This window comes from Bison bison, unplaced genomic scaffold, assembly GCF_000754665.1.
Source record: "Bison bison bison isolate TAMUID 2011002044 unplaced genomic scaffold, Bison_UMD1.0 scf7180017864226, whole genome shotgun sequence".
Classification (NCBI taxonomy): Eukaryota; Metazoa; Chordata; class Mammalia; order Artiodactyla; family Bovidae; genus Bison; species Bison bison.
Genome location: NW_011494798.1, coordinates 450,355 through 477,847, shown reverse-complemented (window position 1 = coordinate 477,847; position 27,493 = coordinate 450,355). Strand labels below are relative to the sequence as shown.

The 27,493-nt window shown below is 38.5% G+C and overlaps 1 protein-coding gene across 2 annotated transcripts in view; it reads right to left on the bottom strand.

The window, feature by feature from the left end:
* Positions 1 to 22,247, bottom strand: part of PI15 (peptidase inhibitor 15) — a 36,367-nt gene extending 14,120 nt beyond the window's left edge. Inside the window, exons 1-2 of one of the 2 annotated variants that reach the window (XM_010845873.1) lie at positions 22,068 to 22,247; positions 21,197 to 21,536 (exon numbers count right to left, since the gene is read on the bottom strand). In XM_010845873.1, coding sequence (XP_010844175.1) covers positions 21,197 to 21,469 — 273 coding nt within the window. In that variant the 5' untranslated portion in view covers positions 21,470 to 21,536; positions 22,068 to 22,247. The remainder of the gene's footprint in view (positions 1 to 21,196; positions 21,537 to 22,067) is intronic. The other variant, XM_010845872.1, reaches the window with a different exon arrangement.
* Positions 22,248 to 27,493: the final 5,246 nt, after the last annotated feature.

Sequence of the window (27,493 nt, the reverse complement as noted above, 5' to 3'; positions counted from 1 at the left end):
GCAGGTGACACAACCCTTATGGCAGAAAGTGAAGAAGAACTCAAAAGCCTCTTGATGAAAGTGAAAGAGGAGAGTGGAAAAGTTGGCTTAAAGCTCAACATTCAGAAAACTAAGATCATGGCATCTAGTTCCATCACTTCGTGGCAAATAGATGGGGGAAAAGTGGAAACAGTGTCAGACTTTATTTGTCTGGGCTCCAAAATCACTGCAGATGGTGACTGCAGCCATGAAATTAAAAGATGCATACCCCTTGGAAGGAAAGTTATGTCCAACCTAGACAGCATATTAAAAAGCAGAGAGATTACTTTGCCAACAAAGATCTGTCTAGTCAAGGCTATGGTTTTTCCAGTAGTCATGTATGGATGTGAGAGTTGGACTATAAAGAAAGCTGAGCACTGAAGAATTGATGCTTTTGAACTGTGGTGTTGGAGAAGACTCTTGAGAGTCCCTTGGACTGCAAGGAGATCCAACCAGTCCATTCTAAAGGAGATCAGTCCTGAGTGTTCATTGGAAGGACTGATGTTGAAGCTGAAACTCCAGTACTTTGGCCACCTGATGTGAAGAACTGACTCACTGGAAAAGACCCTGATGCTGGGAAATATTGAAGACAGGAGAAGGGAACGACAGAGGATGAGATGGTTGGATAGCATCACCAACTCAATAGACATGAGTTTGGGTAGACTCCCAGAGTTCGTGATGAACAGGGAGCCCTGGCATGCTGTAGTCCATAGGGTCACAAAGAGCTGGACACGACTGAGTGACTGAACTGAACTGAATCAATGTTAAGGGCTCCCTAGGTGGTTTGGTGCTAAAGAATCTGTCTGCCAACGCAGGAAATGTAGGTTCAATCCCTGCGTCAGGAAGATCCCCTGGAAAAGTAAATGTCAACCCAATCCCACATTGTTGCCTGGGAAATCCTAAGGACAGAGAAGCCCGACAGGCTACAGTCCATGAGGTTGCAAAAGAATTGGACACAACTTAGTGACTAAACACATACATACAATCTAGGTTAAATATGGTATATTAAATGGAACATGTTCATTCTATAATATTTTAATAAAAAGTTAGTGTCTGTTTCTTAATGTACTTTGTTTTTCTTTGATATAACATTCTTTTACAATTACGAAAAATATTTTGTATTATGTTTTTCATTGTTATTTAGCTCTGTAAATTATTATAAGGACCTTGATGCTGGAAAAGATTGAAGGCAGGAGAAGGGGACGACAGAGGATGAGATAGTTGGATGGCATCACCGACACAATGGACACGAGTTTGAGCAGGCTCCAGGAGTTGGTGATGGACAGGGAAGCCTGGTGTGCTGCAGTTCATGGGGTCACAAAGAGTTGGACATGACTGAGCAACTGAAGTGAACTGAACTGAACTGATAAATTATTACTTCAAATTTCTTTGTTTTATCTGCAAAAATCTCCACAAAATATCAATAATATAAAATAAATTTATATTGAAAATCATAGTATTCTAGGACTGAAATTAACTTTTAAAAGTATTTTGTTTCTCTAATAAAGGATTTGAGTATTTATTCTTCTGATATTTTTAATGAAATATGAATTTATAAAATGTGGATTACAGTTCATCAAAATGCAAAATAGCATATTTACCTCACAAATGAATTTTAAATGGAATAGCATCAACAAATTATGTCCCATGAACTAATTATAATGACTCTGAGGGAAAAAAACACATCTAAGTACTGTTTACACATTGCAGTATAGTGCACTCAGAATAATAACTGCCAAAAACACAATTTTTCTGTGTTTTTATACAGTCATTTGAGAAATAACCTTTCTTACAGTCTTTCTTTTTAAAGATTTTTTTTTCATGTGGACAATTTTTTTGTAGTCTTTACTGAATTTGTTGTAATATTGCTTCTGTTTTATGTTGGGATTTTTCTGGCCTTGAGTCATGTGGAAGCTTAACTCCCTGAGAGAGATTGAACCCATGCCCCCCTATAGTGTGGAAGGTGAAGTCTTAACCACTGGACTGCCAGGGAAGTCCCTTTCTTATAGTCTTGTCTAAAATATCAGGACTGCATAGAACAAATAATACTGAAAAAGAAAATATTCTGCATTCTAAGTCTACTGTTAAGACCATCTGCAACTGAGGACATATCAGTTATTCTGTCTCCCAGTTATAGACATATAACTGTCTCCCAGTTAACTCATCTATAAACAAGGAGAGTAGATGAAGCCATCTCTACAGTCTCTTTCCTCTTCAGCATCTTACGATTTAATATACCTGAGTAGCCCCGGCATCAGGACCAAGAAGATCTATTATATTGGCTTATGAATTGTTCAGTTCTAGCCTTTTGCACACCACAGACAGAATAAAGCTAGATTCTTCACAAAATAATTTAAAATATTTAAGGTAGTGAACAAATTTAATTTAGCATATAATAATTCTATGTGCTTACTTCACATACTTAAAATGTATTGTGTATATCAAAGAGATAAACCAAAGAGTTCATGCCTCAAAAATATCTTACATGAGCACCACTTTAAAATTATTATAAAGGATTCTAATAGGAAGATCATGTATTTGGCATTACTGATGCCTACATTTTTATATGTTTCTATGTACAGATATCATAATTAAAATTTTTGAGATGATAGTTGTGAGGGAAGAGGGATAACCATGTTTTTTCATGTTTGCTTTTAGGGAACTGATGGGAGGGATTTCTGTCTGCCCCTAAAGGAAGATGCTGGAGAGCCTGGCAGACTGGCCAGGTCCCACACAGAAAATGGGGTCACTTTGCCTTCCCATGGGAGATCAATCATCTTTCTGAGGCCCACTGCAGAGATGCCCACTTCTCACATTCATCCTGTAGAGAAATGAAGATCCAGGTCTTCAACTTAGGAACTATTTATCTACTGTATTTTGCTGTCTCTTTGTCCATTGGTTACAACTCCCAGGAGAATATGGGTAAGCAATGTATCCCTTCAATCTACATTGTCACTTAAATTTATTAATATGATGAGAGGTCTTTGAGTTTTGAAAACAGCAAATCAAGATAGCCTCTTTCCTATCCAGAGGCTCTAAACTGTGATTAATGTTGTCAGTTTAATCACGTGAAAGAATTCTAACAACTTACAAGTTTCAGGAATGAAGTTATAATCACCTAAGCATTTGAGTAATATGTACATTTCTGGATGCTAAATGGGTAATCAATCTGCTGAATTTCATTAAGCATCTGTGATATTTATTTGAAATAATTTTAGTATCATACCCTATAAATTTGCAAAAGAAAAAAGGCCACAAATGTGCACTTTTTTAACATTCTATGAAATAACTAGCAAATATGCAACATGTGATTATCAGGTGTTAAACTAAACACCTGATATTTATTTAGCTTTTATGGAGCCAGCCTCAAATTCTGTATTTCTAGGTCTTGTCCCTCTGAAAGTGAATGTGTCAGTCTCTTGGCATTGTCTGACTCTTTGTGACCCATGGACTGTAGACCACCAGGCTCCTCTGTCCATGGAATTCTCCAGGCAAGAATACTGAAGTGGGTTGCCATGCCCCTCCTCCGGAGGATCTTCCTGACCCAGGGATTAAACTTGGGTCTCCCACATTGCAGACATTTTCTTTAACATCTGTGCCACAAGGGGAGCCCTTTGTTTCTCTACATGGATAAAATAATGTCATAGATAACTGAGTTGCCAACACTTAAACTCTTATCTTGCCGTCTAAAAATGAGGCAAAAATTAAGAAAATTATGCATGGAGACACAAAAATATTTACAGGAGCTAGTAGAAGTTAGATATTATGATTAAATAATTCACAAAGTAAAGATGGTTTGAAACGGTGTCAGAGCATGCACAAGCCTGTATATACGGGCACTACTGCCCTGCATGGCTTTCTTCCATTCTTTGTGTTACAAACTATTTAGTTGGTCAGCTTGTAAATTGATTGATATAGCTTTGAACTAAAATGTTTACCATAAGCTACTGTGCTTATAAATAAATTTAGCACCTTGTCTGTGGAAACCACATAGTCTGATTAAGCCATGAGAGACATCCAGAATTCAAATTGATGTTATTTAATTGCTAGAAGAGTGTGGCTCCAAGAGATAGGAGAGACAGGAAAAGAATGCAGATCCTTATCAGTCCAGGGGGTCTTCAGAGCTTGGGTCAAAGAAATAAAAAATTGAGTCAAAGAGTGTCTCAACATGAGACACTGACTTTCATAAATAGAAGAATTAGAGAATGATATGATCTAGCCCAAAGATGGGGTCATTTTATAAGCCATTTCCTTAAGTTTTGGTACTCATGACACTGTGGCCACCAGGACATCCAAAGCTCCCTCCTTAAACCCCAGTCATTATTGCTGTACAATAAGAAATGTAGACCAACTGAAAGACAACCCTGAAAATTACTTCAGAATGTATACCCAGCATTGTTAGAGATGGCATACTGGTTTTTTTTTTTTTTTCAAGTGGGTAACATATTTTAATTCCAAGCATAAGAATTAAATGTAGAAGCATTTGAAAGAGTTAAATATAAGTTGCTAAAAAGAATAACTATTTCTGGGTAAGGAATCTATACATATTTGATATTATTTATAGTGGTTAAAAGAATGTGGCAACAGGTTGTTAAAGCAACTAGTTAGCCTTGTAATTGCAATATAAAATGCATTCATGAATAATTATTTATATTTGTGGTTTTAAGTTAAAAATTGTAAGACTATCTTGATATAATTTTTAAACAGTATTGCAAAATTTAGAACTTAAAAGTCACTGAATGTCTTAGCCTCTTAAGACTTTTAAATATATGGAAATGATTTTCAATAAACCAAGTGAAATACTAAAGGTCAAATATGTTAAATCTATAAATGTAACTTAAAATTTAAATTAATTAGATTTGTAAATAGTAACAAACATTAAACAAGTGTGGTTGCCAAAACTTGCTAGATTTATGCATAGAACAAAAATATGTATAAGTGAAGCTAAAGTAGAAAACCATAAATATTAAATTTGAAAATGACCTCTTAAAAAATCTACTCTGCACATGGCAACCATCTTCAAAGACATAAAATACTAAAAATAAAAATATCACACAGAATTTTTGAAGACATATTTCTAAATCAGTTATTGTCAAGGATACTATGATAGCAACACTGGAAACAGTATGGCATGTCCTACAGATACTTGTTTTCTTGGACTTTTAAGCAGTCATTTCTCATATATTTAGATAAAACATAAAGGCAGTTTAGATAGACAAGCTTTTGGTGTTTAAAAATATTCAACTGGGGTTCTTTGTTCTTTTCCTGGGTTAGATTGGGAAAGGAGAGATGACTTACAGAAGTGAGGAAGAGCCATTGAAAAGATATTAAGTGATGAAAAAAATTATTTCCCCTGAGGGCAGCCAAAAGCTTTTAAAAAACACTTCATGGGCATGGTTGTGGTTCTGTTTTGAATTGATGGGTTTATTCCCCTTAGGTGGAAATGCTTGTGAGGTGGCCAATGAAGGAAACTGAGACCCAGTGTTAAGAATGAGCCTTGGTTAACCTGGAGGGGGTGGAGTGGGCAGAGGAAGAGAAAAGGCTTTCACATGGGGAATTTTTGGCACTAGTTAGATTAATTAAATGCTATTAAACTGATTGAACTTTAAAAGAGAAGTAGTTAAAGGAACTTGATTTAAAAAAAATTCCCTCAAGCCTCAAAAATGAACACAGATATGGGATGGCATTATAACATAAAATATCAAAGTGGGGTCCTGAGTGTTTTTTAAGTGTTTAAACAAGGATAACAAGGACTTTCCTCAGGTAAGATGAGTGCTCCCTTTCACATAGGTTGGGAAGGTAAATTTCTATAAAGAGATGATGTAAAAGTATACTTTTTTAGAAGAACTCTGAGGCAATCATTGGCAGCAGCATAAATTTCTTAAAAACTAACAAAAAAGGCCTTTTCTTGACCCCTCTTCATCTTCATATTCCAATGTATCATTCCTCTTATTCCTCTTACAATGAAATTTCTTGAGTGTTGTCTTAACAGAGAATTCTCGATTTTTGCTCTTCCACACTCAAGCCCACACCCGCAGGCAGGTTTCCCTCTGTGTCCACTCTACTCAAACTGATCTCATCGATATCATCAATGGTCATTCCCCAGTCACCATCTTATTTGGTTAACCAGCAGCTTTTAGAGTATCTAACCACCTACTCCTTCTGGACTCACATCCATTCCTTGGTTTCATGACCCCACACTTGCCTTGTTTTTCTCTGACTGCTGTGTCTCCATATCTTTGCTGCTTCTTCCTCATCTCCCTAACCTCTACATGCTGAAGGATTCCCAGGGCTCAAGCCATGTCCCTCTCTGTCTCGCTCTCTGACTCTGTCTCTGTCTCTCTCCACCTCTCTTCCCTGTTTCATCTACACTCACTGCTTAGCTAATCACATCCAGTCTCATGCATTGAAATACTGTTTATAAGCTAGTGGTATTATTCCAAATTATATCTTTATCCTTCTCCACTGAATTCCAAGCTAATCTACCCACTTTAAATCTTTACTTAAGAAGTCCAAAATTGAGTTCCAATATTCTCAATCCTATCCCTACTCTCTACTCCCTAAACAACACAGGCAGTCTTCCTCCCATCAGTGAATGGTATAACCCTATTTCTTCCAGTTCAGGGGTCACCAAATCTGAACCACTGCGTGCTTATATATTATCTATGCTGTTTCTGTGTTATAGTGGCAGCATAGACCACAAAGCCTACAAAGTTAAACATATTTATCTTCCAGTCCTTTACAGAAAAAGTTTACCAACTGCTGTTATAGTTGCTCAGGCCAAAAAATCCATAGCTGTCTTTACTCTTTGTTTGCTTAATAATCTTTATATGCTCTGTCAGCAAATCTTGTTGATCTTACCATCAAGATCCTGTCTATCCAGATTATACCCACTGATTATCACCATTATTGGCACCACCTTGAGTGAAGTCACCATCATTTTGTTATCTGAATTATTGAAAAAGACTCCTAGCTCAGAGAATGTTTCATACACATAAAGCCTTAATATATAAATTAATGAAGGCATGGATAAAATAAAAACATTCAGAATTTGAGGTAAGACTACTTAAACAGGATTGGTGATTAGGAAATAAAGGAAAGAATTTTTCAGTGCTTTAATTTATGCATGGCTCAATCTATACTTCAGTCAAGTGCTTTGAAAATGCCAAAGTGCTGTTTAAATGTAATCAACCTCAATGATTGGTTTCAGGGTTGTTCCAGTAATGAAAATGAGTAAAGAAATATTGGGTATAAGATGAAAAAGTACAACTGTTGCTTGATGTCTGGACAATTATTTGAAAGACAGAGACACTTGGAAATGAGTGAATTTTCCTATACCCAAACATGCTATTCTTTTTAACCGAATGCTGACACATAGAGGGAGGGAATAATGGCTGTAAATGTTGCAACTTTCCAGGATAATGTAGAAATCCTGATGTGTATGTGAAATGTACCCACCTCTGTGCTGCGCTTAGTCACTAAGTTGTGTTCAACTCTGGGATCCCATGGACTGTTGCCCCACAGGCTCCTCTGTCCGTGGGGATTTTCCAGGCAAGAATAATGGAGTAGGTTGCCATGTCCTCCTCCAGGAGAACTTTCCAACCCAGGGATTAAACCCAGGCCTCCCACATTGCAGGTGGATTCTTGTTCCCAAATAGCTTTTTAAAATGTAAAATTCTGTACAGTTCAACACTTGCAGAGCAAGTTAAACATGACTACTAATTGGAATGGTTGATGGGCCTGTAGTTTGTGAACTCCAATGGGAATTATCATTGTCACCAACACACTTCTGTAGATAAGTGATCTTAGTACACATGAATGGTGGCAAGAAACAATGACCTTGGAGATACCTTGGCCCCAAACCTCCTTATACCAAACTTCCCAGATGGGGATGCTGTGTTTTAATCAACAGTGGAAAATGTAAGAAATGCAAATTTCCAGATCAACCAATAGTATTAGTTGCTCAGTCATGTCCAACTCTTTGCAACTTCATGGACTGTAGCCCACCAGGCTCCTCTGTCCATGGGATTTCCCAGGCAAGAATACTGGAGTGGGTTGCCATTTCCTTTTCCAGGGAATCTTCCCAACCCAGGGAATAAAACCAGATCTCCCACACTGCAGGCAGACACTGTACCGTCTGAGCCAAAATTCATTAATCTAGGCAGCTAGTGATTGAGTATATATTGGGATGCACCGGGTAATGTGAATTGAACAGTCAGCAAGACTGATATGGACTCTGCCTTATAGTTTAGGGAAGAGATAGGCAAGTTAAAGAATTACTTGTTTAGTTTCTAAGTTGTGTCCAACTCTTTGCAACCCCATGGACTGTAGCCTGCCAGGCTCCTCTGTCCATGGAATTCTCTAGGCAAGAATACTAGAGTGGGTTGCCATTTCCTATTCCAGGGGATCTTCCCGACCCAGAGATTGAATCTACATCTCCTGCGCCTCCTGCATTGGCAGACAGATTCTTTACCACTAAGCCACCTGGGAAGCCCTGCCAAACAAATAAGTGAAAAATCATAAATTACAATACATTATATAAATTAATTAGTATGTAATATAATACATTACCCATTATCTATATGCAATGTATGTTATAAAGCCACTTCCCAAAAACGTGCTACTTAAAAGTCTGCTTCTTTAGAAGCATCCTTAGTCAATCATGTATATTCCCAAATAAGTGTCATTCCGCACTGCAGACATCTGTAGCTCACCCACAATGACCACAGGATGTCTTATGAAAATGAGTGCTGAGTGAGTATTCAAGTGAAATTTTGTGATAATATAGAAATTATCACTGGAATAATTCTTTCTTATTCTTCTAGTATATAGTCTCTTGATAAATAAATGGATATTTGAGCCACAAAATATTTTTCTCAGCTCAGTTTTATGTCCTAAATCATAATCTCAGATATTTTCTCTCACCTGGGAAATCACTCCAGGGTCTCCAATGGAAACTTTTTGAGAAAGCAGATCCCCAGCCCAATCCTGGACCCAGTGAATCAACATTTCAAGTTGGAGACTTTGAATGTGTGCTTACAAAGTTGTTCTGTGTTCTTCCGGTTAAAGCTTATTCAGTGAAGTGCCATTCTGATTGCAGAGGACTTTGGGCCTCCCCTCTTCTATCTCACTCCTACTCACCACACCCTGCTCCTGCACCCCCATACACACACCACAGAAGAGGTTTGGGAAAGGGGGGGCATTTCTAGAAGTTAGTTTTCACTTAAAAGGACTTAGAACAGTGTCCTTCCTCTCTTTGCAACCCCATGGACTATACAGTCCATGGAATTCTCCAGGCCAGAATACTAGAGTGGATAGCCTTTCCCTTCTCCAGGGGATCTTCCCAACCCAGGGATCGAACCCAGGTCTTCTGCATTGCAGGTGGACTCTTTACCAACTGAGCCACAAGGGAAGCTCAAGAATACTGGAGTGAGTAGCCTATCCCTTCTCCAGCAGATCTTCCTCATCCAGGAATCAAACTGGGGTCTCTCACACTGCAGGTGGATTCTTTACCAACTGAGCTATGAGGGAAGCCCTCCTTCCTCTCAGCTCTTGTACATTATTGATCCAAGAGTTGATAAAAAATAAACATAGCCTTTCATCAGGAAAATGACTGGTTGTCACTGATACTGACTGCTAAGCTCTGTGAGGCGGTTTGCTCTGTACCTTCGTGAAAGACAGAATTACGAATGAGAGAGGTAATGAAATCATACTGTTTGCTGCTATGCAAATAAGACAACATCATTCATTCTGAGCATGACAGTTCCAGGAGGAGGGAACATAGTCTGTGGTGACACGGATATGAACAGAGAGAACAGATGAGGCTCATGCGGCTTATTCGGAAATCAGAGGGAACTCTAAATGCCTTTACTAAATGATATATCAGAAGTGACACACACATAACATTCTGAGAACCCGAAATCTTAGAGAAAGAACAGATAAAAAATTTTAAAGGTAAGGCGATCCTTTTCCATGATAATAATGTTGACTCTGTATTTAAAATACACATTTGATCTATAAGCAGTTTGGTTCATGAGGATATGAGATGACTCAGCAGGAGCATGTTCTACCTCATCTGCCAGCCTAATGTGAAAGGATGCAGCCACAGAAGTAGAATGAATGAAGACTAACTTGTCATCGCTACTCTGTGCAGGTCGGGTCATGTCACTTCTATGCACCTCATTGCCAGAAAAGCACACAACATTGTAAAGCAACTATACTCCAATAAAAACTAATTTAAAAAGAAGTAAACAAAAAGAAAGTCACCCGTCATGAAAAAGGCCAACTATTTATTCAGACATGTTTATTATGCAAATAGATACATCTCTTACAGAAAAAATAGAGAACACACATGTTGGAACCCAACCAAGGACAACAGCCTAGTAAAAGGCATTCCTTGCTCAGAGCCAAGCTGCTCGCAGACCCCAAGATGATCTAACTGGCAGCATTCCTGTGTGTATGTGTAACATAAAGGGTGGAGGGGAGCGGGGGAGACTTGATTTTCCATTTCCTTAATGGCACAGCTTCTTACCTTTTCCAGGATTTTCAAAAGGCAGATATCTTTATGCCGCCTTCCCGATGCTGGCCATACTCTGGGTGAAAGAGGTAGTGTGTATAGGTATTTAGCACAAAAAGGCTGGAGGGTTAGAAAGAGCTGGGTGATTGGGGGTCAAGGTCTAATGCATGGATGCTCATAGCCTTCAAAGACTTGAAACAGTATCATAATACAGACTTTTCCTATGTGGCTGCCAAGGTTAGAAAGAGTACAGGAAGCAAGATTTGATTCCACATGAAGAAATACTTTCTAATATTCAGTGATGTTCTCAGATAAAATGCATGTGGAGACATTCCCAAGCCAGTGGGCTCAAGAGCAGGAGATGAACACATGGAGGGGAGTGTGCACTGTATAGTCTCTTAAAGCATGGGCTTTGCCGTCAGACAGAACTGCCCTCTCATCATTTTGATTTACTTGCTCTGTGACCTTGGGGAAGCTACTTACGCTGTCCAAACTTCAAATTTCCTGTCTCTAAATAAAGAAAATTGTTCCCATTTCACAAGACTGCTGTGAAGGTTAGGCGAGATAGTGACTAAGAAGAATTTAGCACAGTTTTAGCAGGGCAGGTTGTACAGAATGGTAAATATTATTGTCGGAAGATCAGACACTGGAAGAGTTGTGGTCTGTGAGCTAGAAAGCTGCCTAAAATGGGAGACAAGGTGAGGTGCATTTTCAATCGCGATATCTGGCAGCCTGAAGTTTAAGAGACATTAAACCTTAAATTTAGCAAGCAATCAGATAAGGTGAAAACAGATAAACCCTGAAGCAACTAACTAATCAGAAACAGAATTGTGTATAGATAATAAGGACCTTGCTTCCAGGAAAATAACATCAAACAGTGGAAGATAAAAATTAGAGAACGTTTCAGAGTTTTAAAATATAATAACTCCCTTCCTTAAATCCCCCTTTAACATATGATTTATCTTTAAATTTTAAGACCACTTATTGATGGATTCTAGCAATAGTCCTCCTTTTGCAGGAAGTTACTACCTACCAGCTATCATTTAATACTGTGCTTATATGCCAGGAAGACATTTTCATGTGTGGTTAATTTTTTTTTACCAACTCAGTGTTATAATCATCTAAAACCTGACTTCTTCACTGTTAAACTATCTTATGATACTCACATAAACCCTGTATCTTGCTATTGCCCACTTAGTCAGAAGAATTCAAATGCCTTTCCGCCTACCTACTGCCTGCTGAAAACATGCTCTCCCTGGAATGCAGAGGCAGATTGGGTAGAATGCTCATATTTAATGAAATTATGAAATGTGAATTTGATGCACTTTGCAGGATAAAAAAAAAAAGATTGTGCCCTTAAGCAACATTTCTGGACTGTTTCAGTTGGGAGTATGTGATGTGAAATTTTAAGAGTCATGAAAAGTCTAGTCTAAACACACAACTTTGGGGGCATTCTTCCATATTTGTGTCAAAAAATATGCTTTTGGACACTAAAATCTATCTGATTTTAGACACCATGGGTTACATGGATTGGAAACATTCAAATCATATCCCTCCAAACCTCAGTCCATGATGTATTCTATGCTAGACATTTATTTCTCTTGACCACTTTAAACTGTTAGTCTTTATCTTCCCTGACCTCCTCCCACATCATTCTTTAGAAATTCTCATAGACAATTAAACATCTCAAGTATAACTATTTAATGGTCATTGACTGACTATTAAATCGTTTTCAGATACATTAAATTCAGCACACCAGACTAGTCAGACGAGTCAACTTCTATTTTTCTGAAGTCCTTTGATTAATTTTCCCCCGAAACCTTATGCTGAATAGGTCAGAAAGACTAGATGGACCTGGAGCTATGCAGCCCTCTGAAATAGATTTGGATTCATGTTGATTTAAGGCTCAGCACTGATTCTAAAAAATAAAATAAATAAATAAATAAAGATACATGAAACTTTCTTGCAAAAATTCTTGAGTAGATTCCCAGACATAAAATCATCCATCCATGCTGTCTCCATGACACTACCCTACCCCCATTATGTAAAGTGGTCCATTCTGATTACTAAAGCATAATTCCCATCCCAAATTCTTTGTTTTGAAAGAATGTTCCCTCCCACACACTAGCTACTATTTTCAACCTCTCTAGATGTGCACCCTGGATGACAAACCTCCAGCTACCTAATGACTCCCAGAAACCTGCACTTTGTTTTCTCCAGCTCAGGGAAACTTAATTGTCTTAGTCAAAAACAGGTATCCTCTGTGGCTGCCCCCCAATATAAATCCTCATGCTACTTCTTCATATAAATCCCTCACCCCTACTGATTCAAGGCCCAAATTCATTTTGTCCCTATGCCCTTAAGCATCACTAAGGCCAATTCTCCCTTCCCCAGGCGATTATAATGGTCTCTTGACTATGCTGTTACTTCTGCCTCTCTCCAATCCCTCTCTCAACCTAAAGCCAGAATGACCCTTCTGAAAGGCAAATTAATTCCCTAACTTAAAACCCTCAACCACTTGCCTTGATCTTAGAATAAAATTCAAATTTCTGCTTACCTTCCCAGCCCCATCAAATACCACTTTATCCTCTATGTCCAAGCCACATTGAATTTTATCCTTCAATGTATGTGCACCTTCTCAGAGCACCCTTCCTCACCTACCACCCAATTCCCTTTTTCCCACTCCTGCCTGCACAACTTTTATTTATTTTCATATTTAATATTTGAAATCATTTCCTCTTGGAAGTCTTCCCTGCCTCTCTAGCCCAGTCCAAGTTTGGGCTAGGTATGTGCCTTGTGATCCCAAGTACCCTTTATTTATTCTACTTTAGCACTCAGCTCGCTGCTTTGCCCACTTGCTTGTCTGTTTTCACAGTACTTCCTATAAAAAAAGTGCCTTTTTGCTCCCCATTGAATCCCTCAGCCTGTCAGGACTGAGTGATTCCTGCCCAGCAGACTGTGAGTCCTATACTTACACGCTCTTTACCTGGAATGCCCAGCAAAAATTAGAAGATGTCATTCAGTTGTTCCACACATTTTGACTGAGTGTTCTCTGTGAGACAGAAATGATTCTAGGTTCTACAAATAGTCAAAAGGCAAAAGGAGAAGGGAGCAGCAGAGGATGAGGTGTTTAGATAGAATCACCAACTCAATGGACATGAGCCTGAGCAAACCCCAGGAGGTAGTGAAGGGCAGAGGAGACTGGCATGCTATCGTCCATGGGGTCGCAAAGAGTCAGACACAACTTAGCGACTGAACACCACCAACGAATAGCAGAAATATAATAAAATTATTTCCTATACCATGGCATGTGGTCAAATATTATTTGCCACCAGAAAAAGCAACGTTGAGTACTAGGAAATATGGTCCACACATATATAGCCTATGTGTGATTCAAAGCTCTTCTAGCAAGCATGGTGGGGCTCTGAATCACAGCTTGATAACATTTTCACATTTGCACTTCTTGGAGCTTGTATTCAAAACAATCACAAACAAAAATGTCCTTGCCTTTAGCTGGCTACACAAGTGGAGAGCTGAACATTCATATGTAAGCAATACTAACTTAGAAATGCTACGCAACACGCACCTGGGGAGAAAATTCCTGTAAAATGTGCCTGGTCTCTGTTTGAAGCCAAGACACTTAAAAGGTTCTACATGTAGGAGAACAGGAATGTGGAGTTTCAAATGTGCTGGACAAATGCCTTCCTGTCAGCAGCCTTTCTCACTTCCCTGTTGGCTGGCAACATTCTCAGGAGGCTTTCTAGTGGTCAGAAAAGCACTCATTGGAAAAAAAAAAATTGGTTAGATACATCAAGTTACTCATGTTTATAAAAGGGAAATTGAGTTATCCTTCCCAAATGAGAGGAAATGTGCCATCTAGTACAGTATATGATTTCATTAAAAAAAAAAAAAAAGATAAGGATAGACATCACAGATGTTTAGTCAACTATTGAATAAAGGGAAAAAAGTCATTTATATTTTCTACATTTTCTTCCACATGAAGCCCAAATAAACAAAACTTGAGTTTTTCCTTATTCTCAAGACATAAATTACTGTAGGCCAATACTTTATTGTGCTGTTTCTGAGGACAGATTAATCTCTTCTCCATTCACTCGTTTGAGTCATGCTTTCTGTAACTTTACCACCTGCTGTGACTTGGAAACTAGTATTTTTCTCTTCTCCGGAAAAATATAGGAAGACTTACTCCCTTAGCTCTGCAAGTAATATTTGCAGGCACCAAACAAACAAAATTGGCCATATTATCAATTTAACAACTTTGGCTTCTTGAAATTACATTATGCATTTTTAGTTTTAAGGTTTTAGCTCATATCCATCATTATCTTCATGCTGTCCCCTACCTGTCTTTCCACCATTCTCTCATCTATGAAGTCTGCTATCACATGTGCCTATGAACTATTTCCATTAGCTGTTCATATCTGTCAAAGCATGTAGGTGTAGGTGTCTGGCTTCTCCTTTGTTGTTGTTTTAGTCACTAAGTGGTGTAGGATTCTTTTGCAACCCCATGGACTGTAGTCTGCCAGGCTCTTCTGTCCATGGGATTTCCCAAGCAAAAAGAATACTGGAGTGGGCTACCATCTCCTTCTCCAGGGGATTTTCCTGACCCAGGGATCGAACCTGTGTATCCTGCCTTAGCAGGTGAATTCTTTACCACTGAGCCACCAGGGAAGCCCAGCTCCTCCTTACCTTTGCTAAAAGAATGGCCCCACTGATTCAATCGTTGCTAATTCTTGGCCCATCTTCACAGCCAATCTAAACTCCCTCAATTGCCAGGTGCCACTTTTCTCTGCACCTTTGACCCGGATATAAAGCCTCCATGGCCTTCCTAATTGCTCTTGTATTAAGTGATCCTCAACCTGTTCTCAAAATCCTTGACAACATGGATAAAGTGCTATGCTTTTTCTCTCTTGGTGATTTTGTTCATGTACTGATTTACTTACTGTAACAGTCAATCCTGCCCCTTCCTGAGCATCTATTTTAAATACCCTTCCTCCAAAGAGCCTTTCATGATTTTGCAACTATGGATTACCTCCTCTTTCTGTGATTTCTCCATGGTATTTTGGTATTTGTCTGTACTGTTTTATTACACAGCAGTGTCTTACACGGGTGGCTCAGAGGTTAAAACGTCTGCCTGGAATGCGGGAGACCCAGGTTCGATCCCTGGGTCGGGAAGATCCCCTGGAGAAGGAAATGGCAACCCACTCCAGTACTCTTGCCTGGAGAATCCCATGGAGGGAGGAACCTGGTAGGCTACAGTCCATGGGGTCGCAAAGAGTCGGACACGACTGAGCGACTTCACTTTACTTCACTTCATATTGCGTCTTACAGTGTGCTTAGGGTTTTTTTTTCTCCCTGCTTGTTTCTCCTGTTTTGTTTACACTTTAAATACAAGGTTTTCTGTTATCTTTGGCTCTTATCCTCTCACAAAAGGACTTCACATTTTTAAAAATTCATTCAACTGACTTAAATTCAAGAAATATCCTACAAGTTTTACTTCATGTATGAGTCTTATAATCTTATTCTTTTAAGGATGACTCGTATTCTGAGAAACTAGTGTGGTTTGTGGTTTAGAGTCATAGTTTAAGTTGCCCTTAGGAAGAATGAAAAACAGCTGGTATCCAAGCAGCTCTGGAAATTTGTCAAGAAACTAATTGTAGAATAGAAGCCAAGAGTTTGACTTGCATATCTTAAACTCTATCTATTATTTTTTAACAGGATACAGTGTTTGGAAAATTAAATATTTCTAAGTATGTGCTTTCCACTAAAATCATGGCCAATATACCCAAAGAAAATATTATACACTATAATATGAATGTCACCAATCTCATGTTCAAATTGTGTCCACTTAATTCACTCAAGCATATATGAACATAATCCAGTACTTGAAGAAGAAAAAAATCAGTTAATTTTAAGGGGATTTCTTTTTTCAAATTTTGAAAAACTTTTGTATTTTAGGTGCACAAGATAAAATATTATTATAAATGATGAGTGAACTCTAATTATAAATAATAATATCAAAATTGATCCATGTTAAACATATAACAATTCATAGGGATTTCAAATAAATTCACCAAATAATGCTTGATTACTGTTTGTACACAAGAAATTTCCCAAGAAAATAAAAGCTTAAAATTAGGAAGTTTGCAGGAAATATACAAATGACTATAAATTGGATCTGATTTTGATGAGAGCAGTATGATAGACATAATAGGTTACAGTGACTCAAAGGAGAGATCAAATGTGGCTGTGATTATAGGAAGTGTCAGTAAAGAACAAAACATTCTTAAAGAACACAGGAGATTTGGGTTTGATTCCTGGGTCAGTAAGATCCCCTGAAGAAGGAAATGGCAACCCACTCCAGTATTCTTGCCTGGGAAATCCCATGGACAGAGGAGCCTGGTAAGCTACAGTGTATGGGGTCGCAAAGAGGACACACCTGAGCACACACACACAAGTTAAGAAGACAGTAGAAGGTGAGGAAATAGCATGGGGAAAGTTTTAGAAAAGTTGTGAATGAAGGTGATTTCAGGTCAGGCTGGTGCAATTAGAAAGAACCTTGAGCTGAAGAACATCCTCTGTGAGGGTCCCACGGTGCTATCATCCACCGAGGGGACAGTTTGAACACAGAGCTTGGAGCAACAGTGAGATAAGTATCCTCAGTTTCTGAGGCCCATATTTGAGGTTAGGAATGGAACTTACTTTCAAATTGTTCACAATCCAAAGCAATGTTAAACAAATTAAAAGTAGGTGTGTTCAACTGAGATTTGTATTTTTCACCTGACCTGGGGGTTAAAGTCGCTTGATGTGAGAGTTGGACTGTGAAGAAAGCTGAGCACCGAAGAATTGATGCTTTTGAACTGTGGTGTTGGAGAAGACTCTTGAGAGTCTCTTGGACTGCAAGGAGATCCAACCAGTCCATTTTTTCATTCTAAAGGAAATCAGTCCTGGGTGTTCTTTGGAAGGAATGATTCTAAAGCTGAAACTCCAGTACTTTGGCCCCCTCATGAGAAGAGTTGACTCACTGAAAAAGACCCTGATACTGGGAGGGATTGGGGGCAGGAGGAGAAGGGGACGACAGAGGATGAGATGGCTGGATGGCATCACTGACTCGATGGACGTGAGTCTGAGTGAACTCCGGGAGTTGGTGATGGACAGGGAGGCCTGGCGTGCTGCGATTCATGGGGTCGCAAAGAGTCGGACATGACTGAGCGACTGAACTGAACTAGCTGAACTGAACATTCCTGCTCTGACCTCAAAGTTTTACTTCCCTCAAAGTTTCTCTGAGTCTGCCAGAGGGATCCAGTGAATTATTTCAGCTGGTCCATTTACTCATAGAGACTTTTGTTGTTATTTAGTTGCTAAGTCATGTCTGATTCTTTTGCAACTCCATGGACCAGGGTCCATGCTCCTCTGACCAGCCCACCAGGCTCCTCTGCTCATGGGATTTTCCAGGCAAGAATACTGGAGTGGGTTGCCATTTCCTTCTCCAGGGGATCTTCCCAACCCAAGGATCAAGCCCACGTCTCCTGTGTTGGCAGTGGATTCTTTAACCCTGAGCCACCTGGGAAGCCCCACAGAGACAGGAATTCACTAAACCGACCATGTTTTTCTAACTGAACTGATCTGCTCCCCTCCCGCCCACCTTAGAGGCTTTACTCAGGCTCTTCCCTCTGTCTGGAAGAGTCTTCCCTCATCTATCCATGTGGCTCCCTCCCTCCCCTTACTCTAGGACATTCTAAGGGCCTTCATGATTACACTATGAAATATCCAAACCTCAACCTGCTTTATTTTTCTTCATAAACTTATCACTTTCTGACATACTATATAATTTGTTGATCTTGTTTATTGTCTGAATCCTCACCCAGGGGGCCAAGGAATATCTATTTTATTCACAAATTTATGCTGGGTGTTTAGAATAGTGTCTCACATATAGTAAATGCTCAATAAACAGTAACTGAGTAAATATATGTGTGATGAACTATATGGAGTATTTACATGACAACTTGAGACAATGTTACTTTATAGTATAGTACTATACTACTGTTTTTCATTCTTTACTAAGTGAAGAAGAAGTAGAAGTGTTAGATGTGTCTGACTCTTTGTACCCCTTTGGTAGACTATAGCCTACCAGGCTCCTCTGTCCATGGAATTCTTCAGGCAAGAATACTGGAGTGGGTTTCCATTCCCTTCTCCAGAAAATCTTCCCAGTCCAGGGATCAAACCTGGGTCTCCTGAATTGCAGGCAGATTCTTTACCATCTGAGGCACCAGGGGCACCCTTACTAAGTGGAGGAAGATTTATAAAGCATTTACCATACAACTAGCATTGTATCTGGTTCTTAAAAAATAAATCATATATAGTGGCTCCCATAGTTCAAAAGCAAATAATAAGAAAGGGATGTCAAGCAGAATACAAAAACTATATGATTTCAGCTGGCACCATAAAGGAAGAAACAGATATCCTAGCATCTCCAGCAGTTCCCCCAATGTAGTATTTGCTCAGTCTAACAAATGGAAAGATGCCCCCCAATACAAGCATAGGCTTTGAAATTGCACAGACCTAAATTATAATTCCGGTGATACTATTCATTTTCCAAACCACCTTTGCCTAGTCATTAACTTTTCTGGGCCTAAATGATCTCATTTGTAAAATGAGGATCATAATCTTAACCTCATAGGAAGACTGTGAGCTATCAAATGAGATCATCTATGGAAACAATTAACCAAATCTTCGGCTTATAGAAGCAATTTAATAATTGCATGTGGAATCAATTTGTGATCAGTGGGGAAAAACATAACTGGAAAAATATGGCTTTTTAAAATGCATTTCCACTGTGTTGTACCCTACATATTATTCATGATCATCCCTCTTCCCTCCATATTATTGAAATAATAAATTACACTACATATTGATTGGCTATTATATAAATTGTTGTTCCCATTTTACAGAGAAGGAAGTTCAATCTTATGTATATTAAGCAACTTGCACAAGGCCACAAAACAAGCAGCATAGTTAGGATTTCAACCAAGATGAGTTTCTCTCCAAAGCCAGTTCATTTGTCTTGATCCTCACCTTAGTCTGCATAGTGATGTGATCACCATCAAGTAGTACTCCCTAAACCTGCAGTCTGGAGAGTGTACCTTTTTGAGCTTGCACAGAATCTTATGTATCATAAAATGTATGATGCTTGAAAACATGGTTATTACTCTCCTTTCTGTATCTGGGCATCACTTCTAGAAACACCTGTTCAATGTGAGTAACTGCTCCTATTTTTAGATCTTGAACAGGTTTTCACTGGGCATGTTTCTCAGTAAGTTCACAGGCATGCATAAAAACTGATGTTTCTTGCACATTATTTTTCTGTAGGATCTAGTCTAATTGTCCTACCCCTCAGCTCATACATTCCCCATAATAACCCCTTGTGGCAAATAATACTTTTATCTTCATGTTAGAGATGATGAAAATAAAACAGAATTAGGTAATGAACTCATTCAACTTATAATTCCAGGACTGAGGTTTGAACCCAAACATTTAAATTCCAGGCTCCACAGTCTTAATTATGAGACTGTACTGCCCCTCACCAGTTTCATTAAGAAATCCTAGAAAAATGCCTTTGAGTAAAGTCTGAATTGTACTTCTATGAACCATGACTCTCTTACATTTGGCAAGTCTTTATTTTTCTTGTGACAATGATATCTACAATTAAAAAGCTTAGTTAAATAAAAGAAAGAAATTTAAAAACTGACAGAAATCCCTAAATTTAGGTCAGCACTTATAAAAAGTGGTTAGTGATACCACCTCCCCCACCCCAGCTTAGAAATACCATATTGGTGGTCTTCATTGCCTTAAACAGGCTCCAAGCTGTGCTCTTGGGAGGTGCTGGAAGTTTAACCATAACCTTGTATAAATTCAAAACCAAATATTAAGAAACTTTAAAAAGACATCTACTCTTTTAATATCAACTTAAAAAAAAGTTACTTTCTAAGTAAAACAACTTAAACACAGAGAGCCTATTTTTTGTTTTGTTTTGTTTTGTTTTTAAGAGAGAGCAAAGAATGTGTTCAAGGCAAGTTGGAACAGTGCACAAATGTGCTGGCTTCACTGTTATCTGAACGACAAAGCATTAAATCACAGGGAGGAAAAAGTCAGCATGTTCTCTGAGAATACAAATAGATTAGTGTCAGAAGCAGCTTTGTCCAAGAAAGGGAAGAGACACCTACCCAGAGAATAAATCATGCACACAAAACCTATAATTTAAAAAAATTATTTTCAAGAAATATTTTAGTTGATAAATATGACTATTAGACCAACAAAGCACAGAAAAAGTTCCCTGTGACTTTTTTTTTTTTAAGGAGGACCTTCCAAATGTGATCAGTCATCATACCCCACCCTTTATCTCTTTCTCATATAAGACCTGTTTCATCAAGGGTTATGGAACTCACACAAAAATATTAGATACTTTCCTTCCCTTTTAATTCTATGATAGAACAGTCTTTAATTTACCAGGCACTTCAGAACCTTCCCTAAGATAAAAGGTGCAAAAAACCCCATATCCTTTAACACACAAACTCTTTGGATCCTCTCAACATACACCTTAAACAAAGTGCCCTCCCTCAGAATTCAAAGAAAACACATTTCTCTTACCATATATTCCATGTTTGCTGCTGGTGGGAACACTTTGCCCCGAACTTGGTTATGATAATCAAGAATGGCGATCATGTCATTCTGCGAAATGTAGCGCTTCCGCCTGGTTTTGGGGATATCCGCAGAGTCTAGTTGTGCTTCCAGGGCTGCTTCAATATCAGTGAAATTATTGGTTGGTGGGGATGAGTCAGTGGAATTGAGTAAGACGACGGCACTGGCTTCACAGAGAAGGGAGAACAGGAGTGCACTGCTGACGGCAGAGATTGCTATCATTTTGAGAGGTGGAGAGGAAGAGGCCAGGAGTTTACTTTGCCTTAAAGCGGAAAAGTAGAGTTAGGGTCTATAAAGGAAAAAAAAAAAAAAAACACAACAACAACAATAGGGCCAGAGGGTATGAATTTACAAAATCAGTGCTTGATTTGACTGTCTTCAAAAAATCCAAACAAATGTTGAAGTCAAGCCTAGGAGACAACCTGTAGTGGTCTCTATACATTTTGCTTGGTGTTATGAGGCAAACCCCTAAGAGGAACTTCCTCTAGCTAGAGAAAAATAAACAGCATGGTTACTCACCCTAAACTGAATGTGAGCCATTTACCCCAAATGCCTGAGTCACAGAATGCATTACTGCATATTTATTTTCAGAGGGAAAACTTAAGGAATTGAAACTCATCTTGAGAGTGAAAGGAAAACTGCATCACAGGTAATAACAGAGAATGTGCTGATAATGTCCCCCAAACATATATGGACACCCAGTAATAGAATAGATACAAAAAAAGTTATAATAACCCAATCTCACTTCTAAAAAAGTAAAAATGTGAGCTACTTTAAAAACAATGCATGCAAAATAAACTTGTTGAGCTAAATAGCTTACCTCTGCACAAAGCCAAAATGAATATAGTATTCTTCCAAAAATGTAAAGTTCTTTGCTAGGTTGTAGCATGAACTCTTGTGAGAGGAGTGTGTCTTATTACAAATCTCAGAGAGCAAAACTCTACAAGGTTTGAGTGCTGCTGGCTACAGGAGCAGCTAACAGCTTTTATATGTCACAGTCTGCAGCAGTCCAGAAAGGGCAGTCTTTCTTAGGGTCTCTCCTAGCCAAAATCAAAGGGGAGGGGTTTTGGATAGAAAAAACAGTGATTGGGTGGCAACCTTTTTATGTGGGTGGTGAGGAAATTGAGTCACACCCACAGCTTACCAAGTACAAACCATAAAAGACAAGCCTTTTTTTCTCTGGGCTTCCACCTTTTCTGAGTGGTTAATTTTCCTCATTTAATGCTTTCTAGTTCCTGGTTCCCATACAAAAAGGAGAAAAAAAAGGGGACTGTGAGTTCTTGAAAACACAGAAGGTTGAGTAACAAGCAGTACATTTCTTTTAAAAACAGTAAATGACATGGGAGCTGAAAAGAGCAAGCTGATATTAAATCAAAAGAACAGCTCACAGAGTTAATCTGGGTGGCCACAAATATGATTCAAAAGAGATGCCAGGCAAGTCGGTAGTAGCCAAACTATAGCATATGATATTAGGATAATAGATGCTCAAGTGGTTGTACTTTTCTGTCTCCATGTGGCTTCATTCCTCTAATTTATATATTTAGTCTCTCTCTATCTCTTTCTCTTGTTTCACTCTCTCTCCCTTTTTTCCTTTCTCTACAAAGTGAGGCAACAAATTACCTGCCTTTTATCTATCTTGTATATAATACAAAGAGAGACGCTCATGACAAATGACAGCAGCCAAGATAACATCTGTTTCAGGTTTAGAAGCATATAGTTGAAATTTTAAGCTAAGAGTAGCTTAGCTTCTCAGGAAACATATTGGAGGGCACAGCTTAGAGGCCATGAAGAATTTAAATGCAGCAGTAGCTGCTGCCAACAGTCAGTAGTGCCTTCTTAGAAAGATGCCATTGGAGCAAAATCTATGTCTGGCAAGACAAGAGCCAAGAATGTGACTATTAAGGCGATTTGTTTTAAAAAGACCCTCACAAATACCCTGTGTCATGATAACATTAACAAAATGTGGACCATTCAGTCCATGGCAACAGGAATCTTGTAAACCGCACATTATTCAGCTAAATAATTTGCTTAACATACACTGACTAGTCTACTTTGCCAATGTGTGTTGTCTCCTGCATGTTTCAGCAGGAAGAGTACTACGTGATTTTATATTTGTCAGAAATGATGGTCATGTGGTAAGAAGCACACCACGACTGCGAGCCAAGTTTCCTGGGCTATACTCCCAGCTGGGTCTCTACCAGTACGTGTGGCGTGATGCACATAGTTTAACTCTTCATGGGTGCATCTAAAAATGGGAGAGCAAAGGTGTGCGTCCAATGGTGAGATGAACTTCATCACCGCTGGATGCACACCACTTCCTTACAAGAGCAGTACAGTGTTAGAAACTGGGAGTGCTTCTGAAGTTCAAAATTCAGTGGTGAGATATACTCTTTGATGTTGATAGCATGAGTCAAAGTTCAGGTTTTGCTCTATTTTGGTATTAAGTTCCTAACTAAATTTGAGTAATTTGAGAAGACTTTAAGGTGCAATACTAAAAGCAGTAAATAGGAATTAACATGGCAAAATTGAAAAGACAAAAACATCTAAAACGAGCACAGAAGGTGAGAGCAGAATAGTATGAAACATCAGAGCAGCTTCAGGAAATGCTCATGACTGCTCCCAGCTGCAGAAGTTTAACAACTGGAGCTGTCCAGCTAGGATCTCACCCCTACAGAAAGTACTCGTGGCACCTTGACTGAATCTCAAAGATGCCGTGTTAAGGATTCCTAAATCAAATAGGAGATTAAGCAACATATTTTCTGCGGGCCATCCAACTCAAAGATTCCCAAGACCTTTTGAGAAATTAGTACCACCACTGATTAGCCTATCCTTTTCAACATACCTCTTATAGCTATCTGGCAAAGGGGAAGATAAAGGACATTCAATGCCTAAGTCCCCCGATGGCTCATTGGTAACCAATCTGCCTGCAATGCAGGAGATATAGGAGTCATGGGTTCAATTCCTCGGTGGGGAAGACCCCTGGAGGAGGAAATGGCAGCCCACTCCAGTATTCTTGCCTAGAAAATCCTACAGACAGAGGAGCCTGGTGGGCTACAGACCATAGGGTCACAAAGAGTCAGACATGACTGAGCATGCATGCACCCACACAATGCCTAAGTAGCAGACAGGAGATTTTCTTTCTCCAGGGTGACTGAGTTCTTGCTTAGAATCTCATAAAAATCAATCATTGCCTTCAAGGTTACTTCTTTGTCATGTATACAAAGAGCTATTGTTCATCCATTGAACTTTGACTTGAGGTACTTCTACAGGGATAAAAATGTGTCCTTTGAAAAACTTGTCTGAACCATAAATGGGTTTCCTATAAGAGAAAGCGTAAGGAGAAAGAGAAAGAAGGAATTTCTGAGATGGACCCAAGCATGCCCAATTACATGAGGACAGAGCTGATAGTTGCTTAATTCTGAGACCCTGAGGCATGTCAATGATTTCAGATGTCTTTCAACACACATGAATTATAATGTGGAATTCAGACTATTAAGAGAACCCACAAGGCTATGGAATCATAAAAGAAGAGACCTGTGGGAGGAGAGTTAGAATTCTGCTTCCAAGCAGATGTTATTGCCAGAAGAAGTATTTGAAATGCTTTGGAAGTAATTTTAATTTTAAAATACTTGCAAAATTAGGAGGCATATGTCCAAGTTGTCAGTAAAAGAACTACTAATGAACAACTAACAATGAGGCGGTTCTTTATGGAGCTCTTCTTGAAAAAAGATCATTGATGTGTTTAGAAACCTTTAGGGGAATGCTTGCCAACACAGACAGAAATGGAATGCACTTGTATTACTGAGAATAAACACATATACAATTGGCAGCAACTATTGTCTACCTTGAAACCTGTGCAAAAATTGTTGCTGTTTTAAAATTGAAATCAGATATATTATATGTCCCCAAATGGTACAACTGCTTAAGCACTTTGAGTGTGTGGGGGTACAGATACACATATGGCTTTAGTATAAAACATTTCTAATCAAAATGTATTCCTTAGACTAGTAGCATTGACATCACAGGAGCTTGTTAGAAATGCAGGATTTGGGGCTCAATCCAAGACCTGTTGAGTTAGAATCTGCACTTTATCAGGATCCTCAGATGACTCATATACTCAAATCTCAGAAGTACTATCTAAATTACTTTTTTCAGACACACAGAGGCTCAAGCCCACTGGAATAAACTGTTTTAAAAATCCATTTATGCCCACTGAATAAATTGTTTTAAAAATCCATTTATGTATAATAGTAACATGGGGAGAATAGATATAGACAAGTATGTTTAAAAAGGCGAACACGTCAACTTCTACTTTATCAGGAGAAAAAGTTGACTGGGAAAAACTAAATAGAGTGTCTTCACAAAGAAATGATTTAGTAGTGATTAGGGTCTTTTTAACATTCCTATACTAACCCTATTTGTTATTTAATACATATTAATTTATCACAAGGTAGTTGACATAACTGACTGCCCTATACATGAGTTTTGTAAATTGTGACATGCCATATAAATAGAAATTATAGCTTTATTCTGTCATCCCCAGGACAGAATCCCAAATCATCCTTTCCTTATTCATTCTCACCTTGCATCATACATCTACTAGTTTTACAAAACATGTGGATTTTTTTTTCTTTTTTTTTAAATTTTATTTTATTTTTAAACTTTACATAATTGTATTAGTTTTGCCAAATATCAAAATGAATCCATCACAGGTATACATGTGTTCCCCATCCTGAACCCTCCTCCCTCCTCCCTCACTATACCATCCCTTTGGGTCATCCCCGTGCACTAGCCCCAAGCATCCAGTATCGTGCATTGAACCTGGACTGGCATCTCGTTTCATACATGATATTTTACATGTTTCAATGCCATTCTCCCAAATCTTCCCACCCTCTCCCTCTCCCACAGAGTCCATAAGATTGTTCCATACATCAGTGTCTCTTTTGCTGTCTCGTACACAGGGTTATTGTTATCATCTTTCTAAATTCCATATATATGCGTTAGTATACTGTATTGGTGTTTTTCCTTCTGGCTTACTTCACTCTGTATAATAGGCTCCACAGCAAACATTATCCTCAATGGTGAAAAATTGAAAGCATTTCCTCTAAAGTCAGGAACAAGACAAGGGTGCCCACTTTCACCATTACTATTCAACATAGTTTTGGAAGTTTTGGCCACAAGAATCAGAGCAGAAAAAGAAATAAAAGGAATCCAAATTGGAAAAGAAGAAGTAAAACTCTCACTATTTGCAGATGACATGATCCTCTACATAGAAAATCCTAAAGACTCCACCAGAAAATTACTAGAAATAATCAATGACTATAGTAAAGTTGCAGGATATAAATCAACACCCAGAAATCCCTTGCATTCCTATACACTAATAATGAGAAAACAGAAAGAGAAATTAAGGAAACAATTCCATTCACCATTGCAACAGAAAGAATAAAATACTTAGGAATATATCTACCTAAAGAAACTAAAGACCTATATATAGAAAACTATAAAACACTGGTGAAAGAAATCAAAGAGGACACTAATAGATGGAGAAATATACCATGTTCATGGATTGGAAGAATCAATATAGTGAAAATGAGTATACTACCCAAAGCAATTTATAGATTCAATGCAATCCCTATCAAGCTACCAACAGTATTCTTCACAGAGCTAGAACAAATAATTTCACAATTTGTATGGAAATACAAGAAACCTCGAATAGCCAAAGCGATCTTGAGAAAGAAGAATGGAACTGGAGGAATCAACCTACCTAACTTCAGGCTCTACTACAAAAACACAGTTATCAAGACAGTATGGTACTAGCACAAAGACAGAAATATAGATCAATGGAACAAAATAGAAAGCCCAGAGATAAATCCACGCACATATGGACACCTTATCTTTGACAAAGGAGGCAAGAATATACAATGGATTAAAGACAATCTCTTTATCAAGTGGTGCTGGGAAAACTGGTCAACCACTTGTAAAAGAACATGTGGATTTTTTATCCCTGAGAGGTCCTGCCAATATATTCCCCTTTTATCATTATTATGTCTGCTTGAAGTTAATTCCACAGTCTTTCCCTAGTATTACTGTAGTGTTACTCCTGTTGTTCATTATCAACTTTGCCTTCTTAAAAAGTGAACTGAATCATTTCACCCATTTGCATGCAACTCTCTCTTTGTTCTCATTGCCCACAGAATCAAGTTTAAGTGACTTGATCTGCCTCACCAGGGTCTTGAGAATATAAAT